At 43.8% G+C, this 23,768-nt stretch overlaps 1 protein-coding gene across 1 annotated transcript in view; it reads left to right on the forward strand.

The window, feature by feature from the left end:
- The window catches only part of LOC135522394 (mitogen-activated protein kinase kinase kinase 5-like), a 35,328-nt gene extending 24,022 nt beyond the window's left edge, over positions 1 to 11,306 (forward strand). Inside the window, exons 16-28 of the mRNA XM_064948595.1 lie at positions 2,627 to 2,763; positions 4,382 to 4,487; positions 4,650 to 4,807; positions 5,081 to 5,273; positions 5,674 to 5,845; positions 6,203 to 6,374; positions 6,945 to 7,130; positions 7,629 to 7,734; positions 7,951 to 8,194; positions 8,501 to 8,613; positions 9,317 to 9,414; positions 9,736 to 9,812; positions 10,097 to 11,306. Of these exons, the coding sequence (XP_064804667.1) occupies positions 2,627 to 2,763; positions 4,382 to 4,487; positions 4,650 to 4,807; positions 5,081 to 5,273; positions 5,674 to 5,845; positions 6,203 to 6,374; positions 6,945 to 7,130; positions 7,629 to 7,734; positions 7,951 to 8,194; positions 8,501 to 8,613; positions 9,317 to 9,414; positions 9,736 to 9,812; positions 10,097 to 10,211 (1,877 nt within the window). The 3' untranslated portion in view covers positions 10,212 to 11,306. The remainder of the gene's footprint in view (positions 1 to 2,626; positions 2,764 to 4,381; positions 4,488 to 4,649; positions 4,808 to 5,080; positions 5,274 to 5,673; positions 5,846 to 6,202; positions 6,375 to 6,944; positions 7,131 to 7,628; positions 7,735 to 7,950; positions 8,195 to 8,500; positions 8,614 to 9,316; positions 9,415 to 9,735; positions 9,813 to 10,096) is intronic.
- Positions 11,307 to 23,768: the final 12,462 nt, after the last annotated feature.

Below are 23,768 nucleotides of genomic sequence, written 5' to 3' on the forward strand. Positions count from 1 at the left end.
GCAGCTTGGTTTGAAGAAATCAACTGTGGGAGCAATTATTATGGAAGACATACAACACCACTGATAATCTCCCTCGGATCTGGGGCTCCACGCAAGATCTCACCCCATGGGGTCAAAATGATCACAAGAACGGTGAGCAAAAATCCCAGAACCACACGGGAGGACCTAGTGAATGACCTGCAGAGAGCTGGGACTAAAGTAACAAAGCCTACCATCAGTAACACACTACGCCACCAGGGACTCAAATCCTGCAGTGCCAGACGTGTCCCCCTGCTAAAGCCAGTACATGTCCAGGCCCGTCTGAAGTTTGCTAGGGAGTATTTGGATGATCCAGAAGAGGATTGGGAGAATGTCAGATGAAACCAAAATATAACTTTTTGATAACTCATCGTGTTTGGAGGACAAAGAATGCTGAGTTGCATCCAAAGAACACCATACCTTCTGTGAAGCATGGGGGTGGAAACACGCTTTGGGGCTGTTTTTCTGCAAAGGGACCAGGACGACTGATCCGTGTAAAGGAAAGAATGAATGGGGCCATGTATCGTGACATTTTGAGTGAAAACCTCCTTCCATCAGCAAGGGCATTGAAGATGAAATGTGGCTGGGTCTTTCAGCATGACAATGATCCCAAACACACCGCCCGGGCAACGAAGGAGTGGCTTCATAAGAAGCATTTCAAGGTCCTGGAGTGGCCTAGCCAGTTTCCAGATCTCAACCCCATAGAAAATCTTTGGAGGGAGTTGAAAGTCGGTGTTGCCCAGCAACAGCCCCAAAACATCACTGCTCAAGAGGAGATCTGCATGGAGGAATGGGCCAAAATACCAGCAACAATGTGTGAAAACCTTGTGAAGACTTACAGAAAAGGTTTGACCTCTGTCATTGCCAACCAAGGGTATATAACAAAGTATTGTGAAACTTTTGTTATTCACCAAATACTTATTTTCCACCATAATGTGCAAATAAATTCATTAAAAATCCTACAATGTGTTTTTATGGATTTTTTTCTTCTAATTTTGTCTGTCATAGTTGAAGTGTACCTATGATGAAAATTACAGGCCTCTCATCTTTTTAAGTGGGAGAACTTGCACAATTGGTGGCTGACTAAATACTTTTTTTGCCCCACTGTATATGCACTGTCAACTGTGGGACATTTATTTAGACAGGTTTGTGCCTTTCCAAATCATGTCCAATCAATTGAATTTACCACAGGTGGACTCCAATCAAGTTGTAGAAACATCTCAAGGATGATTCATGGAAATAAGATGCACCTGAGCTCAATGTTGAGTCTCATAGCAAAGGGTCTGAATACTAATGGCAATAAGGTATTTAAAATAAAAAAACATTAATACATTTGCAAACATGTCTTACCATGTTTTCGATTTGTCATTATGGGGTATTGTGTGTAGATTGATGTGGGGGAAAAATGTAATCCATTTTAGATTAAGGCTGTAGCGTAACACAATGTGGAAGTCAAGGGGTCTGACTACTTTCCGAATGCACTGTAAAAAAGGACGGTACAAATCCCTACAATTTCAGCTACATACTGTTGTGAAGGCTTAGTGAAACCCACTGGAATATTACGAAAGTATCATATTTTAGTTTTCAGGAAGTCTGGGGTGTGTGTGTGTGTGTGTGTGTGTGTGTGTGTGTGTGTGTGTGTGTGTGTGTAACTCAATGCAATAGCTACAGGCAGGATATCACACCGGATGTGTGGGTGTTTCCAGTATCCCAGCGATAGAGGAAAAATTGATTTCACAAGCAATCAAGTCACTGATGTATCAGTGTTAAAGAAAGTGAAAATACTTTAAAAAGTCATGTTTTATTTCAGCTTCCGACATTTTATCTTTGAATATTCTGGGCCTTGTTTCCCAGAGCCTTCGTAGCGTTAAGATCATCGTTACAACCTTCTTACGATGTATGTTTCGTAGCCGAGGTGTTTCCCAGTTCCTTCGTTAGTAACGTGGCACATCTAGTGATCCAGCTGTTATCGGCTGTTATCTTCAGAACTAAGTTGACTACAAATACAACAAGTGAAGAATAAAATTATGTTTGGAATGAAAAACTGAGATGACTGCATTAAAAGATGCATAGCCTACACGGGCTATTTCCATCAATTGTGTTCTATTTTTCGACTAGGGTATTATCTGTTATTTTTGCTTAAGTGTTTCATGATGTGTGACAACGTGGTCAATAATGTGGTCAATAATGTGCCCAATCTGTGATGTAGTGCAGTATTGTTGGGTAAGCATAATAAGCTGCCTTAATAGCTTATTTGCAGCCGTAGGTGGTAATATCTCTAGGAGCTGATCCTTGGTCAGTATTGTGGAATCGTTTTAATGTTAAGATTTGAATGGAGAAATCTGACCTGAAAGCAGTGCTGCTTTTCTTTTGATCCTATCAGTGTCGATACGTAGTATAACAACACACTAAGCGAATGTTCTCTTTACGTGGTTGTCTGGGAAACACTCGTAAAGTTAGCTCATAAATAACGATGTGTCTGGTATGTCATTGTAACGCTTAAGTTACATCGCAACTGGGAAACGAGGCCCAGAGGTGTTGCGAATCCTAAATTGAACCCCTTGCATATCTAACTGTAACCCATTCCAATGTCATCTCTCCCATGTAGGAAGCTTGTCCTCTCTCCTGCGTTCCAAATGGGGACCCCTGAAAGACAACGAGGCCACTGTCATTTTCTACACCAAACAGATCCTTGAAGGGCTTAAGTACCTCCATGACCACCAGATAGTCCACAGAGACATCAAGGTGAGGTGTCCTCAAGGAGACCGTTTGTTGTTGCTGCTGCTAAATAAATGTTCAAAAAAGTTCCAATGCCACAGCAGATTTTAATTCACACAGTCCGAGCTGGTTGTGTTGGAGTGAAACAGGAAGGGACTTCCTGGACTTGAGAAACGCTCCTTCATTATTTCCATTTCTAAACGTTTTGCTACTTTGTGCCCCACTGAGCATGAACCTGGTGTATGTTGCTTACTCAACTATGTTGCTTACTCAACTACTGTGTTACCATGTTTTATGGGGAAAGTGGATCCAGTGGAATCGACCGATTTTTCAAAGCCGATACCGATTAATCGGACGTTTAAATTTTTTTTTTTGTAATAATAAGTAATAATGACAATTACAACAATACTCAATTAACAGTTTTTTATTTTAACTTAATATAATGCATAAATAAAATATATTTAGTCTCAAATAAATAATGAAACCTATTCAATTTGGTTTTAATAATGCAAGAACACCGTGTTGAAGAAAGTAAAAGTGCAATATGTGCCATGTAAAAAAAGCTAACGTTTACGTTCCAAGCTCTGAACATGAGAACATATGAAAGCTGGTGGTTCAATATTTCCAGTTAATAAGTTGTAGTTATTATAGGAATTATAACACGTTGGCTGTTTCTCTCTATACCATTTGTATTTCATATACCTTTAACTATTGGATGTTCTTATAGGCACTTTAGTATTGCCAGCCTAATCTCGGGAGTTGATAGGCTTGAAGTCATAAACAGCGCTGTGCTTCAAGCATTGCTAAGAGCTGCTGGCAAATGCAGTCGTGTGCTGTTTGAATGAATGCTTACGAGTCTGCTGCTGCCTACCACTGCTCAGACTGCTCAATTAAATATCAAATCAGACTTAATTATAATATAATAAACACAGAAATTACAAGCCTTTGGTCATTAATATGGTCAAATACGGAAACTACCATTTCGAAAACAGAAGTTTATTCTTTCAGTGAAATATGGAACCGTTACGTATTTTATCGAACGGGTGGCAACCCTAAGTCTAAATATTGTTGTTACATTGCACAACCTTAAATGTTATGTCATAATTCTGTAAAATTCTGGTAAATTAGTGTACAGTTCGCAACGAGCCAGGCGGCCCAAACTGTTGCATATACCCTGACTGCTTGCACTGAATGCAAGAGAAGTGACACAATTTCCCTTCTTAATATTGCCTGCTAACATGAATTTCTTTTAACTAAATATGCAGGTTTAAAAAATATATACTTTTGTGTATTGATTTTAGGAAAGGCATTGGTGTTTATGGTTAGGTACATTTGTGCAAAGATTGTGTTTTTGTTAAATCATCACCCGTTTGGCGAAGTAGGCTATGATTCGATGATAAATTAACACGCACAGCATTGATTATATGCAATGCAGGACAAGCTAGTTAACCTAGTAATATCATCAATCATGTGTAGTTAACTAGTGAATATGTGAAGATTGATTGTTTTTTTTTATAAGATACGTTTAATGCTAGCGAGCAACTTACCTTGGCTCCTTGCAGCCACAAGGTGCCCTAATGAATTGGCCATGCCGATTTTAATTGGTCGACCTCTACAGTGTAAAAAACGAGTCATTTTCTCACAGGGTGACAACGTGTTGATTAACACCTACAGTGGTGTTCTCAAGATCTCTGACTTTGGCACCTCGAAACGACTGGCGGGAATCAACCCCTGCACAGAGACCTTTACAGGTGTGTGTATGTTTCATGCTTGTGTATGAGTGTGGTTGGGTATGTGGCCATGCTTTTTGCATATGAACATTTATATTTGACTTTGTTGGTATGAATATTATTTACATGTGTTGCCTACATGTTTGTGGAGGCAGATGTCTAAACGTCTCTGTGGTGTTTTAGGGACCCTGCAGTACATGGCTCCAGAGATCATCGACCAGGGCCCGCGGGGTTATGGGAAGCCTGCAGACATCTGGTCCTTGGGCTGTACCATCATAGAGATGGCCACGGGGAAACCACCCTTCCACGAGCTGGGCAGCCCACAGGCAGCCATGTTCAAGGTAATCTTTCTCTTGGAAACCAGAAGGTTTGATAATTAGTATGTTATTACATTGTAACCTATACTTTGTTAGTACTTGTGAATACTAGATAAATGCTGGACTGTAAAGAATTTTACCAGCTGAAACCAGGGTTGTGTTCAGAAAGCTTCAAACTGAAGATATATTGAAACAGGGAGGGACTACCTGAACATGTCCATTGCAAAATGTTTTACGTTGCGTGACCTACTGAACACAACCTTGAAGTGTACGTACTCTGTTTCCATCTCCCTCTAGGTTGGTATGTTCAAGATCCACCCGGAAGTGCCGGAGTGTATGTCAGCTGAGGCCAAAGGCTGCATCATGAGCTGCTTCACACCGGACCCAGACAACAGGGCCACGGCCTCTGAGCTGCTCAAGGATTCCTTCCTCAAATCCACCTCCCGGAGGAAGACCAAGCCAGAGCCTGACACACTGCCTACAGATGCTGGTGACTCATCTTCATTGTTATTGTAATCATCATAATCATAGATAGCGTTATTTTAATCATCATATTTATCATTTTTATAATCATCATCAGTGCCAGAGTCCAGTCTTGTGGTAGCACTTCCTACTCTGGACCACATACCCCCCGACGATGGGAACACAATCCCTTTCCTGGCCTCTCAGGCTGGCTGTCTGTCTGTGTTCTTTTACAAATACATATAAAATACAAAAGGGGATCCTAATTTCAATCACCACACTCATTATTTTCATAATTGTCTGAAATATGAATTATTATAGCCCTTGTCTGTGTATAGTATTCCTAATTCAGAAACGCTATGCTCATCGCCATTCCATCACCATTATTGGGGTAATTAATGACTCTGTCCCTGCTTTGTGTCCTGTAGGTGACATGTACCAGCGGAGTATGTCTGTCCCAGTGTCTATACGTGTGACAGATACCGACAGGGACACTGACAGGATGGACCTGTCGTGCTCATGGGACCTCCGGAGGACCATCTCCCCCCTCAGAGGAAAGGACATTACAAAGAGCCCACCCAGCACCAGAGGCTTCCTGCCGTAGGCCAAAACATCCTATACCCTCTGGTTCCCCATTCGATTACATCAGATTTGTGAAGCAACTTCATTGTAGATCATTGCCTTACTGTAAATGCAATATAATGCAATAGATAACCTCAAGATAGACCATGGCTTTTCCTAAATTGTCTGAAAAATCCAGCTGCTCCGTGATGAGCTTCCACCATGTGGTCTTATTTTCCAATCACTGCAGATAGAGGGGGGAGTAGAGGAGAGGTCAGATTTTCAAGCGATTGAGATAGAGCCCATGCTATATATTGCCAAAGACCATATTTGTATGGCAGAATGTTTTATCAATGTGACATTGGTGTATATCTGTCTCCCCCTTGTGGTGGCCAGGGTGTCAGAGGAGCCCAGTACTGTGGACATGACGGCTAGTCCAGCCACGTCAGGGGAGAACCTGGGCCTGTTCCTACTGAGGAAGGACAGCGAGAGGAGGGCCACACTGCACAAAATCCTCACTGAGTACATCACCGACGTGGTGCACAACATCCAGAACACACTACCTCAGGTAGAGAGCGAGAGATCTTGGGCTGTATGTATCAAGAGTGTCAGAGTAGGAGTGCTGATTTAGGATCTGTTTTGCCTTTTAGATCATAATGAATAAGACAGGATTGACCTGATCTTAGATCAGTACTTCTAGTATTTGACCATTTTTGATTATGGGCCCAGAGAAGGGTCTATCCCTAATTGAGATAGTCAACTCCTGATAAATGCAATGGCTTAGGATTGTTATGAGGGCATGCACCCAACCGATCTGAGCATGCAGATATCTAGAGCAAGATGGTGAAGATGTATGGTGAAATAATATATGTCACTTAGCAGACTTAGTCATGCGTGCATACGTTTTACGTCTGGATGGTCCCAGGAAAGTGAACCCACTACCCTGGCGTTACAAGCACCATGCTCTGCCAACTGAGCTACACAGGACCACAAGGCACTTAAACAGAGTATACCCTTATCAGGAGTCTGCTGTACATGTTAGGTGTGAAAGAATGAGTGTTTGTATCTGCATTTTTACATTCGTAGGTTTCTTTGCCTATAATTATTTTATCGCGTTTCCTCTCTCCTTGCCTCTAAGCAAACAGACGTTGGTTCCGTGACCTCAGAGCACATCTCTGAGCTGATTGGCTGCCTGCGGGAGAACATCCGCTCTCCAGACAGAAGGCACCTGACCAACAGCCTGGTGAAGTTGCGCTCCACACTGCTTGCTACTGCAGTACCCCTCAAAAACCTGCGAGCTGTGCTCTTCAGCTTCCAGGATGCGGTAGGTCACTGGAGGTCACGGTTGTGTTCATTAGGGTATGCAACGGAAAACATTATAAACGTTTTGCAACATCTTATTGGACTAGTTCGGGTAGTCCCTCCCTGTTTTTTTTTTTAAAATTTGGTACATAATGAACATTACCCAAGAGTTGCAAAGCAGGTCCTTGAGGGCAGTAGCCCTGCCAGTTTCCATTTCTCCCTGGCATGGAAATGATTGCGTACTGTCATTGATTGGCCATATATTTCACACACATGGTTCCTCAAGTATTAGATGGTTAGTAATCACAAGGCAAGGGTGGATGTGGAATTAAACAGGGGGAGTCTTATATGTGTCAATTGGCAAGAGATTTACCACTCGACCACAGGCTCTGTGTCACACCCAGTAGTATTGTGCTAACCGATTCTTCTCACTCCCTCGTGTGTGTGTGTGTGTGTGTGTGTGTGTGTGTGTGTGTGTGTGTGTGTGTGTGTGTGTGTGTGTGTGTGTGTGTGTGTGCAGGTGAAAAAGGTGTTGAGGCAGCAGCGGGTGAAACCTCACTGGATGTTTGCTCTGGATAACCTTCTGAGGCAGGCCGTACAGGACGCCATCACTGTGCTGTTACCAGGTAAGAACCAGCAGAGTCAGGCCTAATTCCATCTCAACTTCTATCGGTTGTTTAGACATGGAAATTCCTCATAGAACTACAGTTCAATTTCATGATATGAGTCCAACCCCGCCATTCAAATACCTCACCACCTCCCAACCCCCGTCCCACCACACACACACACACACACAGACACAGACACACACACTTGCTCACACACCCCTTGATGACTTTCAGAGCTCAAGCTTCAGCTGCAGTCTTCCTTTGAGACGGACGAGAGTAGCCCAGAAAGAGAGCAACAGCCCAGTGAGCTAGCAGAGCTTTTGCCTGCAGTCCTCTCAGATGACCAGGTGGTGGCGCCAGCCAACACAGAGCCCATAGAGGAGGTTTCAGAAAGCCCCTGCTTACCCAATGGCCTCCAGTACAACACTAACTGTCCCCTCAGTCAGGAACTGAGAGATCTACGGCTAGAGACGCGCAGGTTCAGTACCATTTACTTAGCTGTTTATATTACATTGCTTTTTGGCGTGGCATAAATGCATTTGTTGTCATTTTATTCTTTGTTCCACCTTTTATCGTGGGGGTTTCTTTTTTTTCACCTTTTAGTATAATGGGCTTTAAAATGTAAAGAAAATAAGGTCATTTCTACAGATTCAATGAACAATGCCAGCACACCACCAAGGATTACATTGCAACCAGCTACAAAATGGACAGTGAAGTGATATGTGTAAATAGTGAAATGTACTGTTACTTCAGGCCTGGTCCATAATGACGAAGTGTGTTTTAGACTGCTGACCCAGCTGAGTGAGAAGGAGAGGGAATACCAGGAGCTACTGAGGAATTCTGTCCAGAGTAGACAGGGTCAGATCGACACTACCAGGAACACATCAGAACTCACAGGTAATGGTTTCATCTCCTACTCCACACCAAAGCACTCTTGACTATTGATCATGTCAGCACATTGAAGGCTAGTGTGTTGGTAAAGATTGTAGGTTTGGGTGAGGTACCTTAGTGAGCCAAATTCTGTGTCACTCTGCCACACCTTAGTATGTAGCGAGGCCAAACACTCCTTGCCCAACATGTAATGAATATCAGCCGTTAAATCCTCTTGTGTGTTTTTGTATACATGTAGATACTGGAGGTTGAAGGCCCACAAGTTACAGCCTGCCTACTGTGATATTCCTAAAATGGAGATATGTAAATGCCATTGAGACACTTGTTAGGCCTTATGATTCACACCCTGTGTTTCTAGATCTTTCTCCACACCTCACCCTCAGGCAGTGGATTTCTGCTCTACTGGTTTGCGTTTTAAGGCGTATAGCTCATTGCTTCTGAGATACGAGAGTTCGAACCAGATGTGTCAGTCATAATAATGATTTAGAAACTGGCATAGGAAAATGTTGGACTGTTTTTGTTTATTAGACCCTAATTACCTCCTTTCCCCTTTGTTAACGTATACTGTCGCGATTAGCCCAGACTGAGGCTAACACCTTAACCATTACTGAAAATCTGTATTTGAAATACTCATACTGTTCAGCTTAGTAGCATGATGGTGCAAACTGGTGACCAGATCATGCCGACTTGTCTTCTCATCCTCCTGTAGATACAGAGTTGTCCCTGCAGATTAGTTCGAACTCAGAAGTCAAGTCCTTGGTTTGCTGGCTGAAGGCTATCCCAGTAGATCAGGACACCATAGACAAGGTAAGGAACTTCAAAAATACCTTGTGATTTAATGATGTGCGATTGGTTACCAAAATATGGCGTGACTATTGATTGATGGGTAACTACATGCATGGAATAAACCATCTAACTGGTGAAAAGAGTGAGCAGTATTCACATTATAATAATATGACAAGTCACAAAAGTCTAGACCACGAAAAATCTGAAAAAAGAGGACGTAATCCATTCTGATAATATTCTCTTTATGATGTAGCTCAGTTTCAGTCAGTGTTTGCGTGAGGCTAGAGGCTTGTTCTCACTGATGTTGTGTAAGTAGAATTCATGCTGTGCTTTTGTTTCTAGTTACTCTCTCACGAGTTCACCTTGGACTGTCTCCTCACCATGGCCTGCAGGGATGACTTGATGTACTGTGCCATAAGGTGACCTGCCTCCTCCAATCATGTTCACACATCCTTAAAGCAGAAACAGGAAACAACTGATCTGTGCTTAATGAGGAAAACCCGCTGTTCTCTGTTTGGATGGTTATGTTGTTATTCAAAGGACTGTGAAAGTACTGTGGATTGCTGAGATTTGTCAATGTTGATACATATGGATGTGACTAGGGATCTGTGCAGTGTGAGGGTGTATGGATGTGACACACACACACACACAAAGGGTCTGTACCGTAATGGTTGTTTTCTTTACTGTAACTGTCTCTCCACAGAGGAGGGATGCTGTGTCGTATCTGGGCGGCCATCACAACATGGAGGAAGTCACAGATCAAATCTCAGCTCAGCACACACTCTGAAGAGAGCGAGGACACATTCTCGGATGGATAGTCACATGTTCCATGAATAGGCTGGTCCTATAAGCACAACATGGTACAGATTTACTGAGTGTGAATTTATCTCATAGTTAAGGTGTGTGTGTGTGTGTGTGTGTGTGTGTGTGTGTGTGTGTGTGTGTGTGTGTGTGTGTGTGTGTGTGTGTGTGTGTACGCATGTGCAGTTTTCTGAGAACAAGATAATCATATCATAAAAAGTGGACCTACCTTAGTATTTCCCCAAAGTTGTTATATTGAAACTGAAATGGTTACAGAAAGATGGATGAACAGTAAAGGATATGTTTTTTTTTCTGTCATTTCTTATTGTGAATACCTATAGGTATAAAAACGGGTTTCAGAAATCTGCAATCTGATTGGCTGAAATGGTGTTCTAAACCATTGACAATTCTCTGATATTTGAAATGCATATGCAGGCGAAAGGGGAATATTTAGGGCCAACAGCTGTCATATTTTTACCTCAACAGATAATCCATGCCTCCATGGATACTTTATATTCCCTTATTAGTTTGTTGTGTAGTATAAAACAAAATAACTTATTTCTATTGTACCTCTTTAATGTACACCATTTCTGAGATCTTAGAAGGGCTTAAAGCTTGAAGAAAAGGTATGTTATTGATGGTAAATATACACTTTTGCGAGTCTGTGCACTGGTGACTGGTCATTAATAATCAGGAATAGTGGTGGTGTCTGTAAGATGTGTATATGGGTCGTTTGATAAAGAAAGGTGCCAATGTTCATGTTAAAAGTGTCATGTTTAAATATGATTTTCTTTCAGTTTCACATGGGTAGGTACAGGAATAAAAGTCTAGGTAGGCATAATGACACTAACGCCACCTAGCAACAACAAAACATCATTCATGTCATTCAACATGTCACATGAAACATGGACACTGCATGTTTCTTTGTCATGCCTAGTAGCCAGGTCTGTTTGTGCTTTAGTCAACTTCTCTATAATTTATAGCCATGCTAAACATTTCTGAGGAATGGAAAAGATAAACAGCTTCTATATGTTTTTATAGTTAAAAAATACAATGGGTCCTGTCAAGAAAATTGATGATCAATAATTAAATCTATATAATCTGTGAATTTATCAAGCATTTTGTTTGGCTGAGTGAAAACTAGCCATCAAATGCTTGCTTTCTCTGTCCTTGTTTCCTTCACTCCTTGCCTCTCTGAAAGTGCATTGGGGCCCGAGGGGAGGATCCTTCACTCCTCTCCCACAATGTGCTTTGAAAGGGAGGTGAGGAAACAAGGGGAGAATCTCAATTGCATCCTCACGTCCTCTCGCCGCCTCAAAGTCCATTGGATTAAAAAGGTGAGAGGGGAGTGAAGATGATGAGGACAGAGGATGCGACAAATCAAGGAAATGCAATTGAGATTCTTCCAAGGACAGAGGAAGCAAGTATTTGACAGATGGTGACAGTGAGTGAGTGACTGAGCTACCATAATACCCATGGGTGGTGACATGGTGAAAGATCCACCTTACTTGGTTGAATTTTTCCCATATTGCTTACACCTGTCCAATCCTCTCAGATTTACATGTGTACATTTTAGTCATAAAGCAGACACACTTATCCATTGACAACTTACAGGAGGAATGAGGGTTAAGTGCATTGCTTAAAGGCACATCAACAGAATTTTCACATAGTCAGCTCAGGGATTCAAACCAGCAACCTTTCAGTTACTGGCCCAAACGTTCCTAACCACTTGACTACCTGTTGCCCAGATCTCCACAAGTGTCTAGGGGAAGAGGTTGTTTCTGGACAGGACCCCACTACCCTTTGTGTTTGTGGTGGACCTTCAGCACAACACTTGATGCATGGTTGGATGATTAATTCCATTGCTGTACACACGGATTTGCACATGGTGCTGTGGCTGTGTCCAGATTACACCTATCAGGCAGTTCTGTGTAGCTGATAAGTAATTCATAAATAATAGATGCATAGAATGGAGTTGGAAGGGTGAACTACTTTGAAAGGACAGGAAGTGTTAGCTGTGCACTTGACCAATGACAGGCATTCCACATTAAACCCCACACGTGAACATTGAAAGTCATTTTAAATATTTTTATTCCAAAACAACAATTTGGCTGTTTTCACATTCCTTGTAACTTGAGGAAAATGTTCACTGACTAATCTTATCTCAGGAATCCTGACTTAATGTTGTCCAAGAAGTAGGCTAATTATGTTGACTGCTGTAACATGGACACAATGTTCTGTTAATCCTGGAGATCAACAGTAATTCCTGCACTTTGGCTGTTGTTCAATCACATGCGGTATAACAGGAGCTTGTCTGTCATTCCACAAAAAAATCCTGAATCAGATGATGTAGTGCCATAATGTCCCCTCATACTAAACAGCCAGACATCAAATGCGCATCAAACAACTATTGTACAACAACTATTGTAAACTAATATATTCTTGTCTATAGTGAATACATAATTTAAACATTCACAGTGTAGGTTGGAAAAAATAAGTGAACCCCGAGGCTAATGGCAGGAGTCCGCTAACCTGGAGTACAATCATTGAGACTAGATTGGAGATGTTGGTTAGAGCTGCCCTGCCCTATTAAAAACACACACAAAATGTTAGTTTGCTATTCACAAGAAGCATTGCCTGATGTGAACCATGCCTCGAACAAAAGTGATATCAGAAGACCCAAGATTAAGAATTGTTGACTTGCATAAAGCTGGAAAGGGTTACAAAAGTATCTCTAAAAGCCTTGTTGTTCATCAGTCCACGGTAAGACAAATTGTCTATAAGTTCAGCACTGTTGCTACTCTCCGTAGGAGTGGCCACCCTGCAAAGATGACAGTGGCAGCACAGTGCAGAATGCTCAATGAGTTTAAGAAGAATCCTAGAGTGTCAGCTAAAGACTTACAGATATCTCTGGAACATGCTAACATCTCTGTTGACGAGTTCAAGATACGTAAAACACTAAATAAGAATGGTGTCAATGGAAGAAGCCACTGCTGTCCAAAAAAACAACATTGCTGCATGTCTGAAGTTCGCAAAAGACCATCTGGATGTTCCACAGCACGACTGGTCAAATATTCTGTGGACAGATGAAACTAAAATTGTGTTGTTTGGAAGGAACACACAACACTATGTGTGGAGAAAAAAAGGAACAGCACACCAACATCAAAACCTCATCCCAATTGTAAAGTATGATGAAGGGAGCATCATGGTTTGGAGCTGCTTTGCTGCTTCAGGGTCTGGACAGCTTGCTATCATTGACAGAAAAAAATGAATTCCCAAGTTTATTAAGACATTTTGCAGGAGAATGTAAGACTTATCTGTCCATCAATTGAAGCTCAACAGAAGTTGGGTGATGCAACAGGACAATGAACCAAAACACAGAAGTAAATCAACAACAGAATGGCTTCAACAGAAGAAAATCAACCTTCTGGAGTGGCCCTGGAGAGTCTTGACCTCAACCTGATTGAGATGCTGTGGCATGACCTCGAGCGGTTCACACTCGACATCCCAAGAATATTGCTGAATTGAAACAGTTTTGTATTGAGGAATGGTCTAAAATTCCTCCTGACCGTTGTGCAGGTCTGATCTGCAACTACAGAAAACGTTTGGTTGAGGTTATTGCTGCCAAAGGAGGGTCAACCAGTTATTAAATCCAAGGGTTCACATACTTTTCCCCACCCTGCACTGTGAATGTTTACACGATGTGTTCAATAAAGACATGAAAACGTAGAATTGTTTGTGTGTTAGGCACCAGGCAGGATGGGCCCATGGTCTCCGGACGACCCAACAAGGCCGGACGTTTCTGAGATACTGGAACCGGGCTCGCCTGGCACAAGTGGTCATACCACGCTCAAAATCTCTTAGGTCACTCGTTTTGCCCATTCTAACATTCGTTCGAACAGTAACTGAATGCCTCGATGTCCATCTGCCTGCTTTATATAGCAAGCCACGCTACTCACTGTGTGTAGGAGCAAACTATTTCTGTGAACGGGGTGGTGTACCTAATAAACTATCCACTGATTGTATGTTCCCAGTTTTATATCTTAATGTGTTCACATGAAGAAAGAGCTGAGTATTATGCATGACTGTAACAGCTCCAAACATTTGCCCACTACAAGAAATGTTCACTGGTACCCTAGTTTATAGAAAGACCCACATGCTGAAAGATCAATAGAAGGAAAGATGATCATATTTGTGTGTGAGTGTACAGTGTACACACGCCCCTGCTCTCACTCACGCACACACACAAACACACAGTCTGGTGGAAGAAGTGATGCAGTGGTGCCCACACTGTAAAATACCAGACATGCTTCCCCATCTGTTTTCATACTGTTGACATCACCATGGAGACATGTGTTTGGGCCTTCCTGTTATCTCAGGCCATATGGCTACACATTGTGTTTGTGTGTGTTTCATTCATTTAGTTGTGTAATTATTCCCCAGTATTCTCTATGGTCCTATATGCAATTGGTGAGATGGGACAATGAAGTCAATTCTTTTCATAACTACAATAAGTGCTGGAACTATTAGAGGGCTAGTGAAGTATAAGTCTACTCAAACACTGCGTCATAAGGGATATGAAGTAATTTAGGGACTGGGCTTGGTTCACTTTAATATATGAAAAACACCCACCAAGGCATAACAGTAATGTCTGTTTTTTATTTAGATAAATGTTTATGTCCTCTCCTTTCTTGTCTTTGTAAGAGTGTTTTACCCTCTTGCTATTGGACGTAGCACATGAGGGTACATGATTAAAAACATCCAGAGAAATGAGTTCAGAATAAAAAATAGTACATTTCCATTTTAGTCAATGAGCAGACGCTTTCATCCAGAGCGACTTACAACTCATCTTAAGATAGCTAGTCGGGACAACCACATATCACAGGCACAGTAAGTACACTTTTCCTCAATTAAGTAAGTGTCAGCAAAATCAGAGCTAGAAAGGGGGCAGTCAAGTGCAAGTGTTGGTTTAGGAAGTTGTTTTTGTTGGGGGGTGGGTCGAGGTGAGGAGGGTTATTATTTAAGATTCTCTTTGACGTTGTAGGGTTATAGGTTCTTGCGAAAGATGGGCAGGGACTCTGCTGTCCTGGCTTCAGGGTGAAGCTGGTTCCACCATTGGGGTGCCAGGACAGAGAAGAGCTTGGACTGGGCTGAGTGGGAGCTGCTCCCCTGTAGGGGTGGAGGGCCGAGAGACCAGAGGTGATCTTGTAGTGGATTCGAGCTTCGACTGGAAGTCAGTGGAGGTTGCAGAGGAGCGGTGTGACATGGGAGAACTTGGGAAGATTGTCCAGGGTCACGCCAAGGTTCTTCTCACTCTGGGAGGGCGACACTGTGGAGTTGTCAACCATAATGGAGAGGTCTTTGTATGGGCAGGCCTTCCCAGGGAGGAAGAGCAGCTCCGTCTTGTTGAGGTTGAGCTTGAGGTAATGGGCCAACATCCAAGCTGAGATATCTGCCAGGCACGTAGAGATGTGTGTCACCATTTTACAACCTCGGTTTAGGTAGAAGATGAATGGGAACTGGCAGCAGTGTCAATAAAGAGGCGAGCCTTCTTGGCCAAACTGTACGCAGTGCTGTCTATGACCGTGGAGCTGAATCAGTGATACAGTTGAAGTCGGAAGTTTACATACACTTAGGTTGGAATCATTAAAACTTGTTTTTCAACGACTCCACAAATTTCTTGTTAACAAACTATAGTTTTGGCAAGTCGGTTAGGAAATCAACTTTGTGCATGACACAAGTACTTTTTCCAACAGATTATTTAACTTATAATTCACTGTATCACAATTCCAGTGGGTCAGAAGATTACATACACTATGTTGACTGTGCCTTTAAACAGTTTGGAAAATTCCAGAAAATGATGTCATGGCTTTAGAAGCTTCTGATAGGCTAATTGAAATAATTTGAGTCAATTGGAGGTGTACCTGTTGATGTATTTCAAGGCCTACCTTCAAACTCAGCGTCTCTTTGCCTGCATCTTTGGAAAATCAAAATCAGCCAAGGCCTCAGAAAAAAATTATAGAGTCTGGTTCATCCTTGGGAGCAATTTCCAAATGCATTAAGGTACCATGTTCAACTGTACTAACAGTAGTAAGCAAGTTTAAACACCATTGGACCACGTAGCCATCATACCGGTCAGGAAGGAGACACGTTCTGTCTCTTAGAGATGAACGTACTTTGGTGCGAAAAGTGCAAATCAATCCCAGAACAACAGCAAAGGACCTTGTGAAGATGCTGGAGGAAACTGGTACAAAAGTATCTATATCCACAGTAAAACGAGTCCTATACCGACATAACCTGAAAGGCCGCTCAGCAAGGAAGAAGCCACTGCTCCAAAACCGCCATAAAAAAAGCCAGACTACGTTTTGCAACTGCACATGGGGACAAAGATTGTACTAAAGGCAATGATACCAAATACTAATTGAGTGTATGTAATCTTCTGACCCACTGGGAATGTGTTGAAAGAAATAAAAGCTGAAATAAATAATTCTCTCTACTATTATTCTGACATTTCACATTTTTAAAATAAAGTGGTGATCCTAACTGACCTAAGACAGGGAATTTTTACTAGGATTAAATATCAGGAATTGTGAAAGACAGAGTTTAAACTCAATTTGGCTAAGGAGTATGTAAACTTCCGACTTCAACTGTATATGGTCGCGTCACAGTCAATAGTGCTTAATTGTTTAGGATTGTACACCATGCACATCTTGGCGGACATCGGACCAAGGACCAATGTAAGAGTTGTAAATCATGCTCTTTATACAGATAGTGTTCCTTGCCTTTGCAGTGTCCTATTGTACTTCAATGGGAGCTCAGAATACAAATTCTAAGTAGAGGCTTGTGGAGCCAAGTCCGAAGATGTCCTGATGATGTTGGACGGTTTCCCATGTGAAGGATTTTCCATCACCAAGAGTTGCAGTCTGTTTTGGAATGGGTGGCCAGCAATGGATTGGTCCTGAACATCTTTAAAACTAAGAGCATTGTATTTGGTACAAATCATTCCCTTAGTTCCAGACCTCAGCTGAATCTGGTAATGAATGGTGTGGCTATTGAACAAGTTGAGACTGAATTGCTTGACGTTACCTTAGATTGTAAACTGTCATGGTCAAAACATATAGATTCAATGGTTGTAAAGATGGGCAGAGGTCTGTCCTTAATAAAGAGATGCTTTTTTGACACCACACTCCCAAAAGCAAGTCCTGCAGGCTTTAGTTTTGTCTTATCTGGATTATTGTCCTGTCGTGTGGTGCAAGGAAAGACCTAGTTAAGCTGCAGCTCGTCTTGCTCTTCCTTGTAATCAGAGGGCTGATATAAATACTCTGCATGCCAGTCCCTAAGAGCTGAGGAGAGACTGACTGCATCACTTCTTCTTTTTATAAGAAACATTAATGTTTTAAATCCCAAATTGTTTGCGTGACACACACACACACTTACCCCACCAGACATCCCACCAGGGGTCTTTTGATAAGCACCTGATGTGCTTATCAACCAGGCTCAGCACTTGGACCAGGTTGCTCCTGCACCCTGGGGGAATTGAGCATGGTACTGAGCTGTATTGTGCTGTCTAAACTACCTAACCTATTCCAAAACAATATGATGTTGATTTTGAATGTGTGTTGCAGACCACTTACTGAAGAAGACCAGGCTCACAATTAGGATGTTGGAAACTCAGAGGGCAAAGCAATTTGCATCTGAGCTTTGGCCGACCCATTGAACAAGCTTTTTTCAAAGTCACCAAGGACTAATCTTTAAGGCCAGGGCTGTGAGTAGATAGTGGACAGGATGGTGAGTACAACACTTCTCCAAGCTGAAACTGATCTGTTTTGGGAGATCAGACCGCTCATAGCTGTGGTGAAGCAGAACAATGCTTTTATATCGGACCGTATACAGCAGACCCTGGCCAACCTTAGTGGGCTTAGGGTAACATGGCTAGAACTCTCCCAACTGCTAATGCCCAGATAGCTGCTCAGCTAGTGGCAGTAGTCACTGTTCAGCTCCCTTGTTGACCAACATGTTGCACAACAGGCATCGATGGAGGACTTGACCATGGCCATTAGTGGTGTCAGAGAGGTCCTTGTCTGATCCTCAACAAGCCTTACTCACCACCAAAATCAGTGCCCCATGACACTCCAAACTCCAAATGTTGTCATCAGTTTCCCAGAATGTTGAGACTAGATAAAGACTTGGACTTAGAGATGTCATTTCCAGTTCAAGAAGACACAGCCACACCTGAGGTGCTTCAGGATGACTTGAACCATGCTGCCATTACCATTGTTCCTATCAATTATATACTTCCATCCAAGGAGAATGATAAACTTTCAGAGACCCAGATAAAGGCATTGGGCCCTTTGTGAGAAACTCAGCAAGAGTTCTCATTCCCTGTCTGCCAGTGCCCAGGAGGCATACCAAGGCCACGTAGACACAAGGACCAAAAAGGTTATTTGTACTATTGACCTCTCTTACTTATCAGAGAATACAACAGAGGAATCTTTGGGAGAGAAAGTCTGAAACCTCCATGGAGGTCAGTATATTTCTGAACAGTTTGTTGTTCCACATGAAGGATTACTCCTCCTCTGATACAACTTATTTGTACTCTTTGAGATTGGAGACGTACTTTGACGATATCACTATTAGTGCTAGAACGGGGTCCTCTTGGAGTATCCCTATTATTTTTGCATCACTGTAACTTCCAGGCTAAAGCTGTAAGAGCAGTAAGCGAGATTCTCTTTAGTTCTTCTACAGACTCTGATTTCTTTATTCGTGACCGGAGTGATACCCTGTCAGCTGCACCACCATCACTGGCCATACAGCATGAGGAGGAGTCCGCCTGCGCAGGCCCAAGAAGTCTGTACCCACACCTGCCAGTGCAGACCAGAGTGAAGCTGTGATCTCAGAGACCACTTTCATTCCTTCCAAGAGCTCAATATGTTTTGACCCCAAGAATGGGCCTGAGTTCCCAAAGGACTGATTGCACGCTGCTACTTGATTTTATAGCAAAGTGAGGTTCAAAGTGGACAAGTTCATCCGTCCCCATAAATCTTCAGCTTTTGACTCAATGGAGGTAGTTGCACCTGCTGCTAGTCTGCAGAGATGTACTAGTGATGCAACTACAGTATCACCTCCAACAAAGACAAGTGGATCGGAACACGATTGACCTCAGACTTAAGGCAGAGATTCCGATCAATCCCTGCTCACAAACAGTGGTTTGGGTTCCATGCTCTACCGCATTGGAACGGTGTTCAACAATGATGCCTCTGTTGAGAAATACATAAAGGCACCACTGATCAACTCCCATGTGTTACATCTGAATGAGACAAGAAGTGTGTCTGATCACACAGTGGCCTCAGATTTACAACACTTCTTTCAAGAGATGTACAACCTATTCCACCACGCCCATAATCCCATATGACCAGCCAACATCCACCATTGCTATCTTCTCTTCTGATGGTACCCCGAAGGCCATTGCCACTTCTCAAAATGGCAGTAGCAGCCTGGCCGTTATTAAGCCACAGAAATCTAGTGTTAGACTTGTGACAACACAATGAGTTTCAGCTCATTCTCCAGGCTATCTAAAGCACATCCTCATCTGTAAGACTCAGAGAACACCCTCACTCATGGACAGAACCCTTAGGGTCATTGAAGCACTGGAGATAAGTGCAGAAAGTTTGCATAACCAGCTCAGTCTCACAGTCAGAGGTGTTCGATAAGGCCAACATGGCAGTACCTCATGGCAAATATGTTAATAGGGAAGGATGCAGCTTCAGCTGAGAGAAGCTTTCAGACCCTTCTATCCACAGGCATCCTCCGGCCATTCATAGACCACCTGGTGGAGCAGATCTGCAGCTTCCTTCTGCAGAACACACCCCATTGTCTTCAGTGACCTGCAGGTTCAACTCTGAATCTGCTTTGCCCAGCAGAAGGCAGACAGGTGAGATCCAGAGGGAGCTGTCAACAGAGGAATACTGGGAGATAGTCTATGCCTTCACAGAGCCGTCTCTCAAGTCCCTTCTAGAGCGATTTCTCCAAGTCCTCCTCCTTCCACCAGGATATACTGATGTGGCCTTCTGCTTTCCCTTTCTCAGACCCATTGCGAGTCTGACACCCACTTCATATTCACATACAGGCCAGGCCAGGTCACGGTGTTCTAAGCCAAGATCTGCCAAGGAGTAGTCAATCGCTCTTCACGCAAGTGACACTGTCTCAGACATCTTTGCTTCTGATTCCTGATGCCAAGCTGACTGGTGAATCGTACCTCTCTTCCATCAATGAGAGCTGTAAAGAAACTGTTAAAGGCACTAACCCAGTTCACAAAAAGATTCCCATGGAGAAGAAATCTGATCCCAACCCAAATGACCAGCCCAGTGGTTCCAGGGTTGAGGCCGTTGCCGATCCTAGCCTACCCTCAGCCAAACCAAGTACAAAAAGGAAGGCTTTGGAAGAGAATCAAAAAGAAGGTAGAGCGTGTTTAGGAAATGGCATACATTTCCTTTGATTATCTGGAACTAGTTCACATTTAGGATAGTGGCATGGCCCCCAAAATGTTAAGATACCCCTACCCGAGGTATAACAAACTCAGCAATGTGGTTGTATCAAAGTATTTTAATGCAAAAGTGGTTAAATTGATAAACATTGTGACACAACGCATTAATTCAAAAGTGCAGAATAATGTAGCCCAATAATGCAATCTCTGATATTGCTCAAATTTGGAATACGGGTAGTCAGCTCTCTGCCCTTGTCACGGCTCTCGTCGTAATGAGGATTGGACCAAAGCACAGCGTGGTAAGTGTTCATGATTTTATTTGATCACAAAACACTCAAACAAAATAAACAAGAGGGTAAACCGAAACAGTTCTGTATGGTGCATAAACTATACAGAAAACAACTACCCATAAAACACAGGTAGGAAAAAGGCTGCCTAAGTATGATTCCCAATCAGAGACAACGCTAGACAGCTGTCCCTGATTGAGAACCATACCTGGCCAAGACATAGAAATAAATAAACTACCCTAGTCCCACCCTAGTCACACCCTGGCCTAACCAAAATAGAGAATAAAAGCCTCTCTATGGCGAGGGCATGACAATACCCCCCCCCCCCAAAGGTGCGGACTCCGGACGCAAAACCTGACTCTATAGGGGTGTGTCCGGGTGGGCATCTACTTCAGTGGCGGCTCCGGTGCGGGACACAGATCCCGCTCCACCTCTAGCTCCCCCCACTTTGGTGGCGCCTCTGAACTGGGGACCCTCGTTGCAGGCCCCGGACCGGGGACCGTCGCTGTGTGCTCCGGACCGGGGACCGTCGCTGTGTGCTCCGGACCGGGGACCGTCGCTGGAGGCTCCGGACCGCAGATCACAGCTGGATGCTTCGTGCCATGGATCATCACTGGAGGCTCCGGGCCATGGATCCTCACTGGAGGCTCCGGGCCATGGATCCTCACTGGAGGCTTCGGGCCATGGATCAACACTGGAGTGAGGAGACGTATAGGCAGCCTGCCGCGTGGAGCTGCACAGGGCTTACCAGGCTGGGGAGACATACAGGAGGCCTGGTTCTGCGAGCAGGCACAGGAGTCACCAGGCAAGGGAGATATACTGGAGGCTTGGTTCTGCGAGCAGGCACAGGAGTCACCAGGCAAGGGAGACATACTGGAGACTTGGTTCTGCGAGCAGGCACAGGAGTCACCAGGCAAGGGAGACACTGGGATCAGGAGTCACCAGGCAAGGGAGACATACTGGAGGCTTGGTTCTGCGAGCAGGCACAGGAGTCACCAGGCAAGGGAGATATACTTCTCACCAGGAGGGAGACATACTGGAGGCTTGGTTCTGCGAGCAGGCACAGGAGTCACCAGGCAAGGGAGACATACTGGAGGCTTGGCCTGGTTCTGCGAGCACAGGAGTCACCACAGGAGTACTGGAGACTTGGTTCTGCGAGCAGGCACAGGAGTCACCAGGCAAGGGAGACATACTGGAGGCTTGGCAGGAGTCACCAGGCAAGGGAGACATACTGGAGGCTTGGTTCTGCGAGCAGGCACAGGAGTCACCAGGCAAGGGAGACATACAGGAGGCTTGGTTCTGCGAGCAGGCACAGGAGTCACCAGGCTGGGGAGACATACTGGAGGCCTGGTTCTGCGAGCAGGCACAGGAGTCACCAGGCAAGGGAGACATACTGGAGACTTGGTTCTTGGAGCAGGCACTGGATACACTGGGCCGTGGAGGTGCACTGGGGTCTCTAGCGTAGAGCCGGGCACAACAGTCCTGGCTGGATGGTTACTTTCACCTGGCAAATGCGGGGCGCTGGCACAGGACGCACTGGGCTGTGCAGATGCACCGGAGACACAGTGTGCAGAGCCGGCGCTGGATGTCCTGGGCCGAAGAGATGCACTGGAGGCCAGGCGCGCTGAGCCGGCACTGTCCTTCCTGGCTGGATGTGCACTGGTCTGTGAACGAGCACTGAAGGCACCGTACACTGGAGACACCATGCGCTCCACCGCATAACACGGAGCCTGACAAATACCACGCTCCCTACGGTAAGCACGAGGAGTTGGCTCAGGTCTGAACCCTGACTCTGCCACACTCCCTGTGTGCCCCTCCCCCAAAAAATTTGGAGCTGCCTCTCGTGCTTTCCTTGTTGGCGTGACTCCTGGTATCGCTGCCGTTCCTCCCTTGCTGTTTCCACCTGTTTCCATGGCAGGGTCTTGTCCCCTGCCATAACCTCCTCCCATGTCCATGAGGTCCTCCACTCCCTCTTCTCCCAGGCCCAGGATCCCTGCTCCTCCTGGTCACGCTGCTTGGTCCTTTGGTGGTGGGTAGTTCTGTCACGGCTCTCGTCGTAATGAGGATCGGACCAAAGCACAGCGTGGTAAGTGTTCATGATTTTATATATCATGAACACATGAATCCTGAACATCATGAATAAAAGCCTCTCTATGGCCAGGGCATGACAGGCCTACATACTGAAACAAACAGCATTAAAGATATTTCCATGCACCTTGGAAATATAGACCTATAAACACATAGATACTATAGTAGAAATATCAACTATGAATATTTATGATTAACCTCACTTTTTGGCAGCTGTTCATTAGACATACAGTGCTGTGTGGTCCTGCCTAACACACATGAATACAGTCACACATTTTCTCATGTTGTTGTGGCTAATGTAATCGACTCTAAGGAAAACAAGAGGGCTCAGATATCGAAATTAAATGTTTTAGGGTCCAATGTTCCTTAAAATATTTTGTATCTTTAACCCCCTTGCAATTAATAATAATCACAGATTATCTTTATATTTTGACGTCCAAAATCCAGTATGGCTGCCATAATTTGATGGAAGTCAAATCACTAGTAAATTAGGCATTTTTTCAGAATTGTGTGCAAAACTCATGCCTATAAAGACTGTTGGTGTGAATACATGTTATTCTGAATCCAATACAGCCAATGTGATTACACTCCCAACACCTTCCCTGCATATAAGTAGCTGTTGTTCATTTTCTATTGTGTTTTTCTGTCATACAGCTTTTGGTATATCTAGGACTATGAGTGGCACTGCCATACCTCTGTTGTGTTTGAATAGCCGA

The sequence above is a fragment of the Oncorhynchus masou genome, chromosome 30, assembly GCF_036934945.1.
Source record: "Oncorhynchus masou masou isolate Uvic2021 chromosome 30, UVic_Omas_1.1, whole genome shotgun sequence".
In the NCBI taxonomy this organism is placed as follows: domain Eukaryota; kingdom Metazoa; phylum Chordata; class Actinopteri; order Salmoniformes; family Salmonidae; genus Oncorhynchus; species Oncorhynchus masou.